General features: G+C 39.6%; 1 protein-coding gene across 2 annotated transcripts in view; it reads right to left on the reverse strand.

Annotated features, from left to right (window-relative positions):
* LSm1 (U6 snRNA-associated Sm-like protein LSm1) overlaps positions 1-14,187 on the reverse strand; it is a 38,106-nt gene extending 23,919 nt beyond the window's left edge. For both annotated transcript variants that reach the window (XM_090384820.1, XM_090384821.1), the window contains exon 1: positions 13,992-14,187. In XM_090384820.1, the coding sequence (XP_090240946.1) occupies positions 13,992-14,043 (52 nt within the window). In that variant the 5' untranslated portion in view covers positions 14,044-14,187. The remainder of the gene's footprint in view (positions 1-13,991) is intronic.
* Positions 14,188-20,478: the final 6,291 nt, after the last annotated feature.

Genomic DNA, 20,478 nt, shown 5'->3' on the forward strand with positions numbered 1-20,478 from the left:
GAGTTTTCAGATACCCTGTATATTGGTATCTTATCACTGGCTCATTAGATTTCTAAATCAGAAAAATGGAAAATTTTGTTTAGGCAGTAAAAATGAGTTATTTGTGTAAGAATGGCATTTTTGTCTAGTACAGCTCCTGGACAGCTGGATTTCTTATGTCATACTCAAGGCCAGATTTCTTTTTTGATACACTGGCTTCTTTAGTCAGTATATCAAAGTGTGACAGTTCATATGACATGCTAGTTCATGTAGTCATTATCATGTAATATATCTGTACAACATGTGTCCACAAGCTAATCTGTATGTTTTGTACACTGAAAAACTACTCCTTCCTAAGGTCAACTAACTCAATTGAAGAGCCTTTTTAAGAATTTCTCTTGTCTTTGACAGGATTTGAATCCAAACCTCTCCAAATCATTGACAAGTGAAACACTCACTACAGGAACTCCCTGACTTACGTAAGGGCTGGCCGACCGGGCTAGCCAGGTAGGTAAAGTGCCTACCTGGCAATCCAAAGGTTGCAGGTTTGATTCCCGCCTCGGGCTTGGATCACAGTAAAAATGCAAAAACTTTGGGAGGTGCATTATGGCCATAGAAGCTGATGCACCAACAACTAACAAGAAAAAAAAAAAAAAAAAAAAAAAACGTAAGGATTGTGTTCCAATGGAATGCTACGTTAAGTCGGAATTTCCCCCAAGCTTGTGCAGTACTCACAGCTGCAGTGCTCGCTGAATTGATTGAATCAAAAAAGGATTGTTTGATGAACATGTGAATAGAATTATTTATTGTATTTATTCAATTTTTTATCTCATGCACAGGAAAAATGACAAAAGCGTGCAATTTAAGAAATTTCAAAATTATAAAATTACAAAAAAAAAGAGAGGAGACAGGCATAACATCAGTAAGTTTTACCTCTTGCACATTGTTTGTTGCCAGAATCAACATCTTCAGCTGATAAGTATGCCGCTACAGAGATTGAGGGCTGTGGAGATTTAGAAGGGGTCGGCTGCTCAACCTTACGTAAGAACATATTAAAGGATGACTGGACAGTGACATTTTTTTTTCTTTTCATCGTAGATTTCTTTGTAGCAAGCATGCATATCATCCCTTCTGTTAACTTTTAAGAACTGTTTGCTGTCAGGATCCATCTTCTCAAACCTCACCATTGCTGATGCAATTTCACAAAATGCCATTGCCATCTGTCTGGTGGCGAAGCATCTCGGCTCCTCATTTGGTTCATCTTGAGCTTCATCAGCATTTTATTCTTTCACTATCGCTGTCTGCAAGTCAATAACTTCTTCGTTAGATAATTCCTTCTCTTCTTCCTCTATTAACTCCTCCACGTCTTTGGCATCAACCCCCAAGTGAAGTAGCTATGCAACCTTTACAATCTTATCTGTAACCTCTTCATATGATTCGTCTTTTTCAAACCCTTCGGAGCCTTTTATGTGCCGTCAGCATATTTCTTCCATGCACCATTAAAACAATTTTTAGTAATTTTCGCCAAGGCCTTATTAATGCTTAAGATGGCGTGGTAAATACTGTAAGATTCCAAAAGTCTCTTAACATAAAATTTTTCTCATCATCTACTGCAGACAATGCTTGAGCAAATGTTGTGTGTAAATTATGCTTTTAAATTCAAAATAACACCCTGATCCATAGGTTGGATGAGTGAAGTTGTGTTTGGCGGAAGAAATATGACTCATGTTCGAATTGGAATAATCTAGATGTGTAGGATGTCCAGGAGCTTGAAAGGAACGTCATTGTCTTTACAATATTTTTCAACCTCGGGAATGAAGCAACATTTAAACCAATCCTCAAAGAGAGATATTGTTATCCATGCTCTCTGGTTCAATTGGAAATGCACAAGAATTTCCAGAATGGTACACAAGCAGTGGTTTTAATCTGTAATCTCCCACTTTATTAGCCCCAAGCAAGAGCATGGCCCTATCTTTTGAAGCCTTGACACCTGGCATTGTATTTTCCACTTTGGCAATGTATATTCGATCCGGCATTTTTTTCCAATACAGAGCAGTCTTGTCAACATTAAAAATTTGCTGTGCCGAATAGCTGCCTTCATCAATAATTTTTTCCAACACATCACAAAATTTCTCAGAATCGGCACTAGCAACTTTAACGTTGTGGAAACCAGTGTGTGCTTGAACCTATTAAACCACCCATTGCTTGCCACGAACTTGGGTTGGGTTTCGCTGTACTTATCCTTAATATCTTTATAAATACTTGTTTTTGCTTGAATGGTCATTAAACTTGGTGGCACTCACTTCTGAATCTGATTTTCTATCTCTGTATTATTAACAGCTGTCCCATCTTCGAATAGCACCTGAATGCTGTTTTGTGATCACTGTTGATCTTAAGTGCGTTGATCCTTTGACTTGTTTTTTTATATGCACCCTGTCCTTTAAAATAGTATTCACTGTTGAAGCAGCGAGATCTAATTCCCTTGCAACAGATGACAAAGTTTGTCCTGCTTTGTACTTCTTAATCATTTTCATCTTCATTTCTAAATCAATTTTGTTTTGTTTCCTGGCACTACCACCACTTGCACTTTTCATTGATTGCTTTCTCTTCATCATTGTAATACATGAATAGAAATGAAGAGAAGTTTCTGAAAATTTTTTTTATATGATTGAAGATTTCAGCAAAGGGGAACACATTTCACCATAATAGCGTAAAAATGCACACAATTGCAGTTATTGGTATTATCACAAATGCAATAAGATCGAGTTTACTACCCATTTATAATTAGATGCACTAAGAGAAAAGTCCAATAAACTGGAAAGTGCAAATTGTTTTATGGTCGTGACCTTCAGAAATGTGTTTTAGAAATATATCACAAAGGCGTTCAAAATTGATTCTTAATGATGAAAGGGTAGTGCAATTTCCATTATTGATTCTTAAAAATTGATTCCAAAATTGATTCTTAATGATGAAAGGGTAGTGCAATTTCCATTATAAATATGACCTTTTAGAGAGATAAATAGCTTAGTAATACTGTACAGCGAAATTTTCAACTTCCAAGGACTTAGAACGAATTACAAAAAAAAAAAAAACAAAAAAAAAAGCAATGTGTTATTGGGCTCATATTATGATATTTTCACGATACCTCCATTTATTCCTATGGGATGCAAAATACGTTTCCATGATTTTCTAAAGTTTGTGCTGGCCGGCAAAAGCTTATGTAAAGTCGAATTTCCGTAAGTCGAGTATTATGTAAGTCGGGGAGTTCCTGTATACTGTTATGGAGAGTATCTAAAGCCAGTTATGCTTTTGGAGTTATGCTTTTTGCTTTTATTTTGTGGGGTAGGATGGGGGGGGCCAAGGGATGGCAATATCACGTCTTATCACCTCTGGTCACATCAAGACTATCTTGATTTTATAGCTGCACCTACCTTCCTCACCTGTTCAGCACCTATCTCAAACTGCACGTAGAGTAGAAATCTAGGAACTTTATTTCAATCTGCCCACTATCAAATACACCTTTGCATCTTGAGACATCTAGCAATCTTAGTGAAATCTTAATTTTGTTCTAATCATAATTTTTAATTCTTAACATTAATTTTAGATCCCTCTTGACAGCATAGCAAGTTCACACCCTTGTTAACTCATCTGGAGAGGTCTGAATTTGAATCAGGTTAGAGTGCAAGGATTCCTAAAAACCTCTTCAGTCAAATCTGTAATTACTTTATCACTGGTGTAGGGGGTTTCCCAGTGAATTAGTCCAAATTTTTTATCCCATATGTGATACACACTTGTGAATAATGAACACACAAACAAACATAATGAAAATACAGACAAAATCTCATATAAAAATGAGATTTTGATTAGCTAAATTATGCCTACTATGGAGTAAATGTAGGACTAGTACTAATGGCCACAAATGTAATAAAGACATTTTGCTATGTGACAAGAGGGCATTTGGCTCCCCCAAGCATGTTTCGACAATGAACAGAAACATACGAATGGGATAGTGTTTAAGATTCCTAAAGTGATATGAAGAGGAAGGAAATTATTACTTGTATTGCACAGTGACTGTGGATAAGACACAATAACAACATTATAAACCAGAAAGTAAGCAGCACAGCAGTGGAAATATCAGTCCTCACAATACCTGAGGAATTTAAGGCTTTCGAAAGCAATGAAAAAGTTACGACTATGCTGTTCTTAAACTCAAAGGACTGCTGCTGTTATGCTATTTCATGTGTAGTAGTGAAACAGTAAATTAACAAATTATGCACAAATACTCAAAAGTGATCAGAGCCATCAGAGTCATCAAAGACAAGATGTTTGAATGATGGTATCATTTTGTTACATGACAATACATGGCTCATTGCACTACAGCAACCACGTAGTTGGTAGCATTGTTTTATCTGTTTAAGGGTATTTGTAATGTGCCTTGTACTGGATTAAGCCTATGTAAATATTATTGTACTTGTCTAATTTTAATTATTTTGGTTAATAAAGTGAATAATCCAAAAATTACAAAAAAAAAACCAAATGCTCCTCATCTCCCCACATGTCTGGAATTGTTGGCTTACAAATGTTACTTTTTTGAAGAGTGAAAAATGATCTAGCTGGATATCAATTGGAAAAATGAAGGCTGCTGTCAAACAATGATGCCAACAGCAACCAAATGGCTTTCATCAGAACAATACAAAAAATCTGTTGCACAAAAAAAATATTGCTAAACTGAAGCAGAGATTTATTTTTTTTTGAAAAACAGAGAATTACTGGTAAAAATTAATTCTCAGTTTCATCTAACCTACTCCCCTATATAATAAATTGTATGAAATGGCTTACATTATGGAGAGGGAAATTATAACCGAAGTAGTTGGCATGTTTAAAATTCACAAAACTAAAACTTAACTCTAAAAGTCAACTCTTACAAAATAATTTACACTTTACACTTTATTACAAAATAATTTACAAATCGCAGTCTCTGCATGCAGCACCGTATTGGCAACCTGAGCCAGCTCTCTTGTGTGGCTCACCTTTTCCACCCCTCCCTGGTGGGTGGGGGAGTGTGACGGTTCCACCATCCCCCCCATGCGCCACCCCCATTCTTACTCTCTGGTGGGGCATGGGCATGCCCCACTGTAAACTGGAGCTGTCTTCTCTATTGGCTCCATGTCTCTGCCTTTCCTCCCAGTCTTCATTCTACTCCCCCACTCTACCTGCACGCAAGTGAATGCCCACATAAATTAAACTATCTAAAATCACTTTCACCCACTACTTTCGGCCTCTCATTCCTAGCGCTTCCCTTCCACGCGAGCGCATAAAGGGTATGTATATATATATATATTTTTATATGTATATATGTGTGTGTATATATATATATATATATATATATATATATATATTTTTTTTTTTACGGTCCTAGCCACTGAAATCTCAGGAAATTAAGTGGCAGGACCTGCCAGAGTAAATCTTAGTCTACTGGTGTTTCCTGGTCTGCCTCCACGGGGCAACGTTGGGCCTCAGTAGGGGTCCAGCGGCTAAATGACCAGAAGAACAATGGTACACGACACTACACATGTACAACATCCATACACTTTTGAATCTCTGGCATTTCCAGTAAACTGGCACACCCTGATCACAATGCAAGCAACACGGAGATGGGGGAACCCCTGGTGCTGCTTGACACTAAACACACTTTACACTTTATTACAAAATAATGTAATAGTTGACTAATAATGTAATGTAAAATAATGGTGTTTCTTGGTTTGCCTCCATGGGGCGAAAGTGGGGCAACGTTGGGCCTCAGTAGGGGTCCAGAGGCTAAATGACCAGATGAACAATGGTACATGACGCTACACATGTACAATATCCATACGCTTTTGAATCTCTGGCATTTCCAGTAAACTGGCACACCCATCACAATGCAAGCAACGCGGAGATGGGAGAAACCCCTGGTGCCACTTGACACCAAACACACTTTACACTTATTACAAAATAACTACTATTAGAGTTGCAAACTTATGGATTTCATCTATATTATATACAAGGGTCATGCTAAAATTTTTTGCAAGCAATGTTAAATAATAACAGTAATTAGTACCATTAAAATCTTCATTCTTTATTTACCATAAATGTCAAGTTTTATTAAAATCCTTCAAATAGTTATTGTTGGGTGCGATTTTTTTGGGAAGGTACTTGTTTTTTTAAAGAATGTGTAAGTCAAAATGGATATTAATTGTCAAAGGTTATATGCCATGATTTCCTATGATTTTAAATAGAGTCTAACTGCTAAAGAATCCCATGAAAGGTTAGTAATTGCTTTTGGGGATCACGCACCATCAATTAGAGCAGATTATAATTGGTTCAATGAATTTAAAATTAGAAAAATAAATTTTGAAGATGAACACTCAGAGAGGCCATCAACATTTCCTAATTCACTGAGACCACGTATTCAAATATATGTGGTCTCAATTCTATTCTCAACGATGTCCATTTCCACTTGTAGTCTGCCAAACCCCATGTACTTTTTCTGACAGAATCTCAGTTATCGGTTGATTCAACTACTGCTCATCTCAGATGCCCAAATTATTCACTGTATGATTCCTTTACTCTCAAAGGTGGTACTTGTGCATATGTCCGTTCTGATATTCCCTGTCAGAGACTTGGCAATTTGGAATCTCCTCTCTTTGATCTTCTCTGGCTTAAAATCTCTCTACCTCATTGTGTCAAATTCATATGTTGTCTTTACCATTCTCCCAACTCCACTAATCACTTGGGGCTCTTTGACTTCTTCTCTTTGCAACTTGACTTTCTCCAGTCCAACTTTCCTAACAGTGAGATAATTTTCCTTGGTGATTTTAATGTTCACAACTCCAGCTGGCTTCTGTTTTCTAGTCACACCAACCCAGCTGTTCAAGAAGCTGGGGCTTTTGCAATTACTAATGACCTTGCACACACTGCTCATTTACCTACAAGAATACCAGACAATCCTAATCATACAGCCAACACACTTGATATTTTTCTCACAAACAACTCTTCTAAGTACGTGGTCGAAGTGAGAGGTCCTTTAGGCACTTCAGATCACAACTTGGTGATTGTCTCTTCTTCAATGGAGCCTTTATCTCATGGTTATTCACAACCTTGTGTTTTTTGGCATTACAAGAATGCAAAATGGGATGATCTGCAGATTTATTTTCTTCTTTTCCTTGGTCGGATTACTGTATCAAAACTTCTGATGTCAATGTTTGCTCAGATCGTGTCAGTGAAATTATTCTTGCAGGAATGGAATCCTTTATCCCACACTCCACTTTAAAATCTCGTCCTTTATCTAAACCTTGGATTTACAATAAATGTGCTAAGGCTGTTTAAGGGAAGAATGTGGCATATCATAATTGGCTTGTTCTGCCTACACCAAAGCTCGCAACAATTGTAAAGCAGTTATTAATCAGTCCAAACTAGAGTTTGAACAGGCTAAGAGTAGAAAACTTACTTCTTACCATAATGGTAGTCGAGCATCTGGTCTCTTGCTAAAGCTATTGGCTGCAACTTTTGCCCATCTGTGCTCCCACCCCTGTCCATACCAGATGATTCTGTTGTCACTTCAGACAAGGATAAAGCTAACCTGCTAGCATCCCATTTTTCTTCCAACTCATGTATTAATGATCTTGGTAAAACACCTCCCACCATTCCCAACACACCCCATTCAATGCCTCCTGTGGTCTTCCGTCAAAAGGATGTCAGAAGGATTTTTAACGAATCTTGATGCTAAGAAAGTTACAGGTCCTGAAGGTATTTCTCCATTTGTTCTCAAAACCTGTGCTCCTGAACTTACTCCTATTCTTTGCAGCCTTTTTTCACTTTCTTATTCCAAAGGTGTTTTCCCTACTGCTTGGAAATTTGCTCATATCCAGCCAGTTCCTAAAAAACGTGACAAATCCCTCACATCCAATTATTCTCCCATTGCAATTACTTCTACTCTTTCTAAAGTAATGGAAAAATCAATTAACTGCCAACTCTTCAACTACCTAGAAACCTTCCGTCTGATCAACGATTGCCAGTATGCATTCCGTCAGTATCGATACACTGGTTTATCTGGTTTCTGGCTTATATTACCTATTTATGGACTAATTTAATGGAAAGGTTCGGTGAAACACAAGTAGTTGCTCTTGACATCTCAAAGGCTTTCGATTGTGTTTGGCATAAAGGTCTTCTAAACAAGCTTCCACCTAATGGTTTGGCAACTGTTTTTGTAATTGGTTATCCAGTTTTCTCTCTGATCGCTCACTGAGGGTGATGGTAGATGGCTCTCTGTCTTCTAACTTCTCCACTAGTGTCCCCCAAGGTTCAGTTCTTTCCCCCACTCTTTTCCTCTTGTATATTAATGACCTTCTTCCATCGACTGGAAATCCTATCCATAGTTTTGCCGATGGTAGCACATTGTATTCCACTTTCCATTTTGAGAAACCTTGCCCTGCTCAATCAGCTTCAACTTCTCGAATATCCACTACCAATTCCTTAAATGCCGACCTTCAGGTAATTCTCCAGTGGGACAAAGACAACTTAGTTGGTTTCAACCCTTCTAAAATTCAGTCTTGTCTTATATCTCGCAAAAAGGATTCTTCTGCTCCTATGCTTATCTTTTGTGACACTACGATTTCTAGGCAAAATGATATATCTCTTTTGGGGATTACCCTGACTTCTAATCTCTCTTGGCACAAGCACATTACAAATATTGCTTCCTCTGCATCTAAAAATCTTGGTTTTCTCTTTCGCTCTCGGCATTACTTCTTCCAAACAGCTGCTCACTCTGTATAAATCGCAAATCCGCCCTACCATGGAATATTATTCCCACATCTGGGGTGGTGCCCAGAAAACTTCTCTCAGGCTTCTTGATTCCATTCAGAAGAGGGCAGTTAGGTTAATTAATGATTCATTTTTAACAGTCTCTCCACTCACTGTCTCATAGATGTACTGTTTCTGCTGCATGCCTCTTCTACAGATACTTCCATAGGCACTGTTCTTCTGAATTGGCTTCTATAATTCCCATCCTCTCTTTCAAAACAGTCCGAACATGTGCAGCCACCAGCTAACATCTATTTACTGTCCAACTTCAAATTCACAGAACCAACTTTTCATTTCCTCGTTTATTCATTCAACTGCCGTTTTCTGGAACAACCTTCCTTCATATGTATTTCCTGAAAATTACAGTCTACAGAAGTTCAAGTCCAATGTCAACAAATATCTTCTTTCGTCTTCTTAACCTCCAACCCAAGCATGGTACTAAGTACTACAGGTTCTAATACCTCTCGTGTTTGGGGTTTACATAAAAAAAAACCAGCCATCATGGCTAAAAAAATTGAGCTGGTAAGATGTTTCCAGAGAGAAAATCAAAGAATTACATATCAGCAGTTTGAGAAAGATGTGGGAATTGGATTAGCAGCAATTAATGATGGTATTCATTTAAAGTACAGGAAGTTTGTTAGCACATGGGTCCCTCACAGCTTGAATGATGATCAAAAGGTTGCTCATGTTGAATGGTACCATTTCACACTTAAAAAGTTTGATGAAGGCAAATACAAGGTTTATAACATTGTTACAGGTGAATGAAACTTGGATATACAATTTTGATCCAAAAACAAAGCAACAATCAAGGTGCTCTCAAACAACCCTCCACCCAAGAAAGTTTGCAAACCAGAATACTGAAAACCAAATAGTTGCTTGTTTCTTCAGAAAAAGTGTATTTTTAGAAGCTGTAAAGTAGTAAAGATCAAAAGATTGCCAAAAGTGCGTGGCATGTTACTAAATGTTTTCCTAAAGTATTTGAAAAAATCGATCAAAGCAGACCCGAAAAACAACTTAAAAGGTTCCTGCTTCATCGTGACAATGCAAGGGCTCACACTTCAGCTCCAACATTAAACTTTTTAGCCACTTCTGGTGCTGTTGTTGTTGTTTGGTTTTTAGGAGCATTAGCAACTAAGGCCATATTGCTCCATGATATGCGGTGGTCATTCCCTGACCTTTCCGCATCCTCCGTATTTGGTGGTGACGGGCTCGAACCCCGGTCTAATCAAGAAGCGTGTGCTATGCACTGCTGCTCCTTCCCACCTGGCTACGGAGGTGCCACTTCTGGTGCTCAATTAGTCAATCCATCTTATTGTGTTGTCTGGGCAAGAGGAAAAATCCCATCAGCATTGAGCTTGCTCAATCCATTAAAAGCATTAAACATACAATCAGATCACCTTGTGCCTAGTCTCCAGATGCAGCAATTTGCAGAACTACAGCCTTTCTTGGTAAGAGCACCCCTTTGTTCCCATCAATCCCATTGTCCTTCCCTGTACTCATTCCAGCAACCCCACATACTTATTAAAATGTGGCCTCCAGACCTGTATGCAGTGCTCAAGGTGTGGCCTGACCATTGCCTTATACCAGGGGTTGGCAACCTTTTTTGAGTGAAGAGCCTTTTTTAATCTAATTAAAAATAGTGAGAATCCAAAGAGCCGCATCTCAGCTCAAGCTGGGAGGAGGGGAAGGGGTGGGGAAGTTTTTTAAGAAATGGAATTGAGTAGGAAGGTGCTTTATTAAAATATATATTTTGAAATATTATTTATTAATGCTGAAAAATGTGTGTGGTATGGGTGTTTAATGGCGCACAAGTTCCTGTGCTATAGTGTGCCTACTGAAAAAATGTAACAAACATTCAATTAGGTTCAAATTAATGTGACTTTTGCTGCTGAACTTCTTGAGTAAGTCTCTCAAAATCAGGAGAGTATGCTGTAATTTTCATCTTTAAACACGATGAGAGACTCACACTGCTCAGACGGTTTCTTGATTTATTTTTAATATAGTTCATGTTCGAAAATATTTGCCTGCAGAAATTTGTCGAACCAAAAACTGAGAGAAGTCCAAACACTATATTTTCAAATTTATATGTGTGTCCGGTAATGCATCGAACACAATTTGGTCTTGCTTTTTCAACTCATCTATCACCATCTCTTTGTGTAGAATTGCAAGTGCGGCCTTTTCCCTCTCCAAATCCTCAATTTCAGTTTTAAGGCATTTTAGTCTTGCACTCCACATGCCCTTGATTTTTAAGTCCTCTAACTCCATTTCAAATTGTGCTTCATGTGGGCTAAAAGTTAAAGAGTTGCAGTTACATGCTCAAAGAGCCGCATGCGGCTCGTGAGCTTCAGATTGCTGACCCCTGCTTTACCCAATAGGATAATCACCTCTTTATCCCTGCTAGCAAAACTCCTGTAATCATTGACAAAACCTCATGGGCTGTCATGGTAACCTGTTTGCACTGCTCAGAGAACTTCATATCTGACTGGATTACCCCAGGTCATTTTCATTTTTCGCTGTTCCGAATGCAGTACCACACAATTGGTACATTACTGTGGGGTTACTGCTACCCACATATGGTACTTAGCATTTATCAATGTTAAACTTCAATTGTCATTTCTCAGACCATATACCTAACTTTTCTAGACCCTGTTGCAGTAGCATACTGTAATTAACTATCCTGCCAACCATTGTATCATCTGCAAACTTTGTCAATAAGCCTGATATGCCTTCATCAATATCACTGATACATAGAAAGCAATAATGGGCCCAACAGTAAATCCTGGGGAACTGCACTGATAATAATAGTCCACAAAGAGCAATGTCCATTGTTTACCATTCTCTATCTTCTCCCACTCAACCATCCCTTTATCCATAGCAGCAACTTGCCCTTAATGCCACACTGCTGCAATTTGTACAGTATTCTTTTATGTGTAACAGTATGAAAAACATTCCTGAAATTGAAGTATATAATATCAAAATTATTTCTTGCATCCAGTTCCTTTGTGACCACATCATAGTATCCAATCAAACTGGTCAAACAAGATTTCCCCTTAACAAACTCATGCTGTGTCTGAAGTATATAATTGCAGCCTTGTCCCAATGAATCTGCATTACTTCTTTTACCAGCGACTCCATTATTTTCCCTGGAACAGAAGTTAAACTAACATGTCTGTGACTTGTGGTGCTCTTTGTCTCCCCCTTTGTGAATTGGGGATACAAATGCACATCCCCATTCTGCAGGGACCTACTCTGAATTCAAGGATGCTCTCATAATTTTGGCTAAGGGCTTGCTTACTTCCTTTGCTATCTTTCCTTAATATAATTGGATAGATCCCATCCACCCCAGGTGTCTTACTTATGTTTAAGCTCAATAATTTCTCTTCCACTTTCAGTTATTACAAAATCATTTGGCTTCCTGTTAGTTTTATACCTACTGGCATCAAGTTGCCTAAAGAATTCCTCATGAATGAATACAGATGCAAAATACTCATTCAGTTTGTCAGTAACCTGTGCTCATATCTGGTGAGTATGGGCTTGGCACACCCAGAGTCCTGAACTGGATATCATCATTCTTCTCTTTCTTGGTGATTCCTTTCTTTCTTTCTTCCTTTCTTTCTTTCTTTCTCTCTCTCTCTCTCTCTCAGGGTACTCGGGAATTTTTTTTTTTTTTTGTCTGGTGCAGCATAAGCCTCAGGCTTCTTTGCACCATATTCCTAATAATAATAATAATAATCATCAACAGTCAAACAACTGATATCAAATGGGCCAATTTGATTCTTAATTCTAGTGTTAACATAATTATAGAAGCCTTTGGTTTTCTTTGTATTCTTTGCCAGAGAATTGTCGTAATCTGCCTTCACCCTTCCTGACCTCCTTTGTGACTTGATTACAGACTACTTTATATTTACCATAGGCCTGTGTCGTGAGATAATTTATATGCATCCGATGCATTTTTCTTATCTGCCATGACTTTCATCAGCTCCATTTAGGCCTTGAAGAGTATTTCTTAGTTGGTATGAAAAGCCTAGTAGCTTCTATGATTATTTCCTTGAATGCTTCCAAGTTAGAATTAGCTATGGTAACATAATCAGTTAGTCCCACTGTATAGAATTTAAAAAGTGTTTGAGACCAACTTATTATTATTAGTCATATGGTGCAAGAAAGCCTGAAGCTTTTGCTGCACAAGCCAAAAAAAAATTTCTGAATTACCCTGAGAGAGAGAGAGAATCACCAAGAAAGAGAAGAATGATGATATCCAGCTCAGGACTTTGGATGCACTAAAGCAAAAACCCCTCTCTTTACCCTTGATAGTAGTTACATCTTTAAGTAAATCCAAAATCAATACTGTGATCACTGCCACTAGATCTAGTGGTGCTTTTATTTGCAGATTCTTAATGCATGAATAATCATTGCTGATAATCAGTTAGAGAGTATTATTTCACATTGTTGTGTCCCTAACATGCTGCTGTGGAAAACAGTCATCCAACGAATCCAGTCTTGCTAGTCTGTGATTGACCAACTCATGATTTCGAGTGAATATCTGAGGCGCCTCTGTAGCCAGGTGGGAAGGAACAGCAGTGCGTAGCACACGCTTCTTGATTAGACCGGGGTTCGAGCCCGTCACCACCAAATACGGAGGATGCGGAAAGGTCAGGGAATGACCACCGCATATCCCGGAGCAATATGGCCTTAGTTGCTAATGCTCCTAAAAACCAAAACAACAACAACGAGTGAATATCTGCAAAGTTAAAATCCCCCATTATACGACATTCTGATTTATTGGTCCACTATTTCTCTGTACAGCTGTTCATTGCACTCAACAGTCATTAGGCCTACAACACACTCCTACTCCTTTAGAAGGTTGAAAATTTGGTATAGCTGCTAGGGGTGAATACTTTGAAGAAACTAAAATTTTGAAGTATGTAACTTTAATAAAATTACATGATTGCAAAAACTTTTGGAGTCACCCTTGTACTATTAAACAAGTGAGCTCATTTTAAAGAATCCATCTGTAACAGACTATTCTGCCGACTTTAAAAACGTCAACTGTGAGAAGTCAATGCACTAAAGTTGAGAATACATAATGTTTTGCTTTACTCTTTCCTTCTTATAACGAAAGAATTCAATACTTATTTTATAAAGCGAAGTTGCCACACATAAATAGTAAAACTCACTGTCTAGTTCGTCAAGTAAGCTTGCAGTTCCGGGTAGATAATTCATAGCCATTTAATTGACGTTATTATTAATATTATGGAACATTAAACAAATGAACTAGTGAAAGTTTCTTAATATAATTTCTTTATTTCTGACTACTGCTCAATGACCAACCTAAACCAAAACAACACAAACACGTGCCGACGGAACACCAAATATGACATTACACGAAAATGTGTTTCCCTTGAACACTGCAGCGCCATCAGAAGCACTTAAAAGAAAAAGAAGAACTCTTTATTATTTACAGAAGGCACATTGCTGAATACAACTCCCTTCACGGCTAAAAGCCAGGGGTTTACATAAAATAAATTACACAACATAATAAAGATGAAAAAAAAAAAGCATTCTGACTCCAGAACGGTTTGAACACTGGAGTGATGGATCCATGGCAGTGATGGATAAGTCCTCAGGAGCAGGTTGTAATGTCCTATGACGTGTCCTGGGAAGGAAGTCGACCGAGTACTTTCTGCCTATATTTCTTATCGACTGCGAATTTGTAGAGATAGCCATCCAAGGACTATATGTCTTGCAGCATTTGCACGGGTAGGAACCGATCAGATAGCTTTAACCGGTTTTGAATGACATGTAGGATTGGATTATCCCTAAGGCTTTGGACCGGGATCCTCCATCCACACTTAGTTCAGAAATCTGGTAATGAAATAATGACGACCATCATTTTGATGGCAAAGACGAGTCTTCTTTCGTGAATGATGGCAGAAAGACGTCTGATGATGAGGGCTGCCGCCATCTGGGTGCAGGTGGAAGCCGAAATTTCCATATGGTCCACTTCAGTAGCCAGAATCCACCCGCGAAAATCCATCTAAGTTGGGTCGTAACAGTTTAAGTCCAGATTTCGGCGCCATGGAAGTATGACCAGATAAACACGTCTTAATGTATCTGTAACCAACAGCCTGGTCATGGACATGCATAAGTTGTTGTTTAATCATCCACCGGAGTCGACAGAACTTTATTTGCAAGTGGTCTAAGTGCGGTAGAAAGGAGAGCTTTTGATCAAAAATAACGCCCAGATCTGCATGTTGTTGGACGACAGAAATCGCGGATCCTATTAAAATGGGTTACACTATTGTTGGGCTCCATTTGAGAGAGAAAGTCAACTGTTTTGACTTCTCAGGATTGATGGGAAGCCCGAAACCGGAGAGGAAGGCCTCACGGTTCGGGATTTTCTGAAGGATTAAGGCATTAATGTATTCAGCAGTGTCTCCAGAACTGATGGGAGTAAACAGTTTTGTGACATCGGCAGAGGTGATGATATCAGTTCGGCCCATAATAAATGGCACGAGAACAGCTGAGAACAAGATTCCAGACACGACCCCACTTTGTGGGACTCCAGCTGTAATTGTCCTGGTGTAGCGCAGATTGCCATCTCGAACAATAATGGTCCTGTTCTCAAGCATTGTCTGAATAAACCAGAGCACGTCTCCACCAATGAGCTAATACTCACGTAGTAGCCTTTCCAACGCGTAAACGGATATGCAATCGAATGCTGTCTGGACGTCGATATACATAACGGTGATTTCCGAACGGTGCTCAAATGCCTCGAGGATCTTGGTAGTGGTGGTGACTAGATTTGTAGCGGTGGATCTTTACTGCTTGGCATGGTGGATCTGTGGTAGCTATTGTGGCATAATTTGGATGGTTAATGTTCTCAGAAGAGATTTCTCAAAGAGCTTTAATAGGCATGATGCCGAGGAAATTGGACGGACGTGAGAAGAAGAGCGTATTTTTGGCAGTGGTCTTACTAGATAGACATGCCACATAAGAGGGAAAATTTTTTGATTAAGGATCTTGTTAAATAACGACAGGATAGGATCAACAACAAATGTACTGAGGCATTTCAGCATAAACTGAGGAATTCCGTCGGCACCGAATGCGGCCGTAGGTGCTAAGCTATTCATTGCGTCGATCAGCAGGTATTTGGTGAGTAGAACTCAATTTAAGGGGTCTGTCGAAATCGGATTGATTGGGAATTCCATTGGTGTAGTGAATTCTGACTGAGCAGCGAACGTAGTTATATGGTCGAGCCAACTGCCAATATTGAGTGAATCAATGACGTCCTCTGATTGGATTCAATGGAAGGACTTCCCCTTATTTATGGTAGCCTCTAGGTGAAGTTTTATTGCCTCCCTCTTGTTCCGAATAAAAAGTGCCCTAGCTCGGGAATAGGCAGTTCAGTCCGAGGGTGAGCCGGAGGAGTTTTTCCACTTTCTGTGCATATTCTGTTTAACGTGGAAGCTTTCAGAGACTTTTGGATTCCACCAGGCATTTAAATGCTTTGTGATGGTTAGTTTCTTCATTGCAGAATAGAGTGAAACAGTGGCTATCCATCTTGTCACCAGGTCAATCCCGAGTTCGGGGTCGCATTCTTCAAGGACATCCCATGGATTGTATTTGGGCGCTGTAATTGTTTTGCTTGTGACTTTCCTTCTTCCAGAAGTAGTAGTAGTAGTAGTAGTAGTAGTAGTAGTAGTAGTGGCATGTGATTCAAGAAAGCAAGTGTAGTATATGAGCATATGCATCAGCCAAAAAGAAAAAAAAAAACTACTTGTGCGTAATGGGCATTTCTATTTGCACAGAGAGAGAGAGAGAGAGAATGATGGGGTTATGATCGGCCTGTATGCTGTTTACAGGGTTTTGATTAGCCACACAATTTGCTGACACGAACGCAAGTTCTAATGTGCTTTCGCCCCTCGTGGGTGGTGTGCTAATCAGTTTGAGACCTAATATACCTAGACGCTGACTCAGTCTTCTCTTGAGGTTTCCCTGAGTATTCGGGAGATTGACATCCCAACACCCGACGTGTTTCAGTGATGAATGGAGATGGTTAAGTAGCCAATTGAGGAGTTCATTAACTACTTGTGCGTCTGAAACCCGTGGGATATACACTGCGAAAATGTCGAGAGGATTGTTCTGGCTGTTATTGTTTTTAGGTTTTAGTGTAACTAGAACTGCCTCGAAAGAGTCAGATTGGCTCGATACTGAGTGGAGGATAGAAAATACCTGCTCATTTAAAAAAATTGCAACTCTTCCTCTCCTCCGGTTTTCTCTAGACGTGCACACCATTTGATACCTTCCAGGCCAAGTGGAGGAAAGTGTTTCTTCATTGGGGGTCAAGCCAGGTTTCTGCGAAGCAAATCACGTCCATTGAACTGGACAGCAAGACTCTTCAACTTCATTCAGTTTATTCCTCATGGATCGCACACTTTGGAATAGGAGTTGGAATTGGAGCTGTTCTCTTTACCATGGCGAGGGATGTACGCAGTGTGATCCGTCTGTGATGCGTCGCTAGTCTTCGATATGTTGATCACTTCTTTTCTACTTCGTGCTTCATAGAATGGCCTGATGATGGTCCGAGGGGCCATGTGGTGCACGTTCCAATAATTTCAAACTGACTTCTATCACAATAGATGCGAAAAGAAGCATATGCTGTTCTTCGAGTGTTCGATCTCTGAATCTTTAAGTCTAACTGAAGTTCCTCAACCAGTACATCTCTGATGAGTTGTGCTGACATGTCTGGGACAAAACGTGAGACAAACAAACTGGTGGGGGGGGAGTCTGGGTGATGAACCATCCCGTTTGAAAGGCCGAAGCTTCGAGACTAGTGCGGTGCCCGTTTAAATGGTGTTTTTCCTGTTCAAACTGTTTATACTGGCCGTCTTGCACTTAGTAGTCTGATTATTTCCCGGTTCGGCAGCGAACACCAAGTTGGTCGCAAGCCTGGCAGTAGTTCGGTCTTGTTTAGGGCTAACTGACGAGTGACATCTTGGGTGCAGTTCAAGGGCATTTGATGTGGCATTTTTATTTATGTACTGATCGTAGCTAACTTCGTCGGGTGACACATGACTACCGTTTGTTTCCTTGGACAGGTTTAGCTTGAGCGCGTTTAGATATGATTTATTTCTCTCAGTTCAATGAAATCTTCTGTTTCTCTATTACGTTTATAGATATTAATGGTCGGCGGTTCATGACTGCATCTTTTGTTCGGTTATCAACTTTAACGCGAGAGCTAGTCGTCGAGAAGGATGCACGGTCAACACAACCTTTTTCAAATTAAGAAGATACGGTGTCCAGATTTCTGCAAGCTGGTTTTGAGGTCTGAGGTCCCGCAGAGGCGACTGATATGCAGATCTCTCCGATAGTATAATATTGCTCTTCAGGTCTATCATCTGTTTTTTCAACAAGCTCCTTTCCTTTCTAATTTCCCCATTCTGTGCACAAAGTTCTTGGTTTATACTGAGTAGAGCAAATTGTGTAAATGCTTCCGCTATTACGTTGTTAAGGCTATTAGTGAGGTTGCTGAGATGTGGTGCGTATGGCTGTTCACTCACGGAGCTGAAAGGATGGCATTTTGGCAGTTGTCAGGAGAGATACAACAACATGATTTGTTTTCAGTGATTGTATCTGGCTGCGTTTGTGAACTCTTAGCGTTTCCCTTAACATCGTTTAGTGGGTCATTTGTCCGGTCTCATTCATATTCCAAATAATGTCTAACTGCTTTATCAAAATTGCTTTCTTTGTTGTCCAAGTCATTGTTTTGCCTATATGTGCAGCGGTGAGGGATTACGGAATTGTCCTCTTCCAAATCATGAAGTACTTCTACCGATGCATTTTCTTCTTTCCGCAGAGTGGGGGGAGGGTATCACCTTTCGTAATGGCCGTTGCCTTGGTACCTATTTGTCTACTCTTTAGACAACATTTCCCCAAGAACCCTTTCCTTTTGCTCAGTGACAAGCGAGAGAGACTTGAATACCCCGAGCATAACAGGCATATTCTGTGTTTCGATTTGCTACAGATTGAAGTTTCGTCTGCCAAGGTGTGGCAAAGGTCGCATGTCCCAGCAGTTACTACGAGTACTGTGTTCTTAGTCAGAGTCATTATTGCCGTTAGCAAGCGGCTTTGTGTTTTTGCTGAATCAAGAGATTAGAGTTCCAAGAGGTGGGGCCGCGGCCGTTTTCGACTCCTGAGGCTATCCAGTCAAATAGCTCTCTTCATGGAGATTAACAATCACCTTGAAACAAGGTCAGGCGGTATTATGGCCCACGTCCATAGCTCAATTACTATTAATAAAAATATTAATAAATAATTACCTGATTAACGCACAGGTCAAAGATGAATGTCACCATGTACCTGGTATCTTTAGGATCATGTTGATACTACACCTCATAGCCATAGGGAATATCATTCACTATTAAACGTACACACGGGGCATATAGAATTTGCGTCCGCACCGACGCAGGGCAAAACGTGTCCCCAATAGTATACATGTATTAAATACTGTAGTTTTAGTGTACATAGGTCAGTGTATATTCAAAAAATGCAGAAAGTTTTTGTATTTCCAGATAAGAATTTATTTTGAATTTTATGTAGGCAACTAAGGCCATGAGGCGTTAATATATTGTTTCTCTAAATTGCAAGTGTCTTTTGTTCAAGTTAGCTGAGGCTGTCGTAAATGGGTTGTAATATATGATTGCTGAATAATATATAATTTTTACGGAGTGCTCATAAAAGTTTCGCTCAGTACTACAGGGAAATACAGGATGAGTTATGGTGACTTTAAATTTTTAAAGTCGAGATCAGCTGATCACTATAAACTTAGTGATCACTGAATTATGACCAAATATTTATATCTTGTTAGGCCACCGTTCGCACGGATAACAGCCGCTATTCACCGAGGATTTGACTCCACTAGATATCTGAAGATTTTAGGGATCTGCACCCATTTTGTCTGCAAGGTTTCCACAGTGTCGGAATAGATGACCGGTGCTTGTCCATATGCCTCACTACCTGTTTCAAAATATCCCACAGGTGTTTAACTGTATTTAAGTCAGGAAAATTTGAAGGCCAATTAAGATGGACTATATCTTCGCTGTGTTCCTCCAATCACTCATGCACAGTGTGGGCCCGATGACAAGGCTCATTATCATCTCGGAAGATACCGTTCCTGTCCGTGAAAAAATGCAACATGGCAGGGTGTACATGGTCTCCAAAGAGCTGCCGGTAGGCCCCGCCAGTGAAACAATAAACAATACCAACAGGGGTCCCAGTTGGGTATTGTTTAATGCTATGGAACCCCATATTAAGCAACAGCTGCTGCCTGCTTGGATAGTTGGCACCATGCACAATGGGTCAATGGACTCACTCATGTTTCTTACATCACAAGAAGGCGTCCTTCGGCGTGTTGCATAGTGTTAGAGTAAGACGCCACCAGTGGTTTCCCACAACTGCACCAGGTATTTGGACTCATTCGACTAGCATACTCGTTTCCAGTTCTCCAGTTTACAACCACCATGTTGTTGACACACCGCAGTATTCGCCTTTATGGGCATGTGGTGTATCTTATGTAGGATGGCTTCTAAACGTTAGTTCCACTATGCCATGGTATTTGTGATGATACAGAACTCTATAAAATGGCAGAAATCAGTGTAGTGC

This window comes from Mastigoproctus giganteus, chromosome 11 (assembly GCF_048544385.1).
Source record: "Mastigoproctus giganteus isolate SK-2022 chromosome 11, ASM4854438v1, whole genome shotgun sequence".
Lineage (NCBI taxonomy): Eukaryota > Metazoa > Arthropoda > Arachnida > Uropygi > Thelyphonidae > Mastigoproctus > Mastigoproctus giganteus.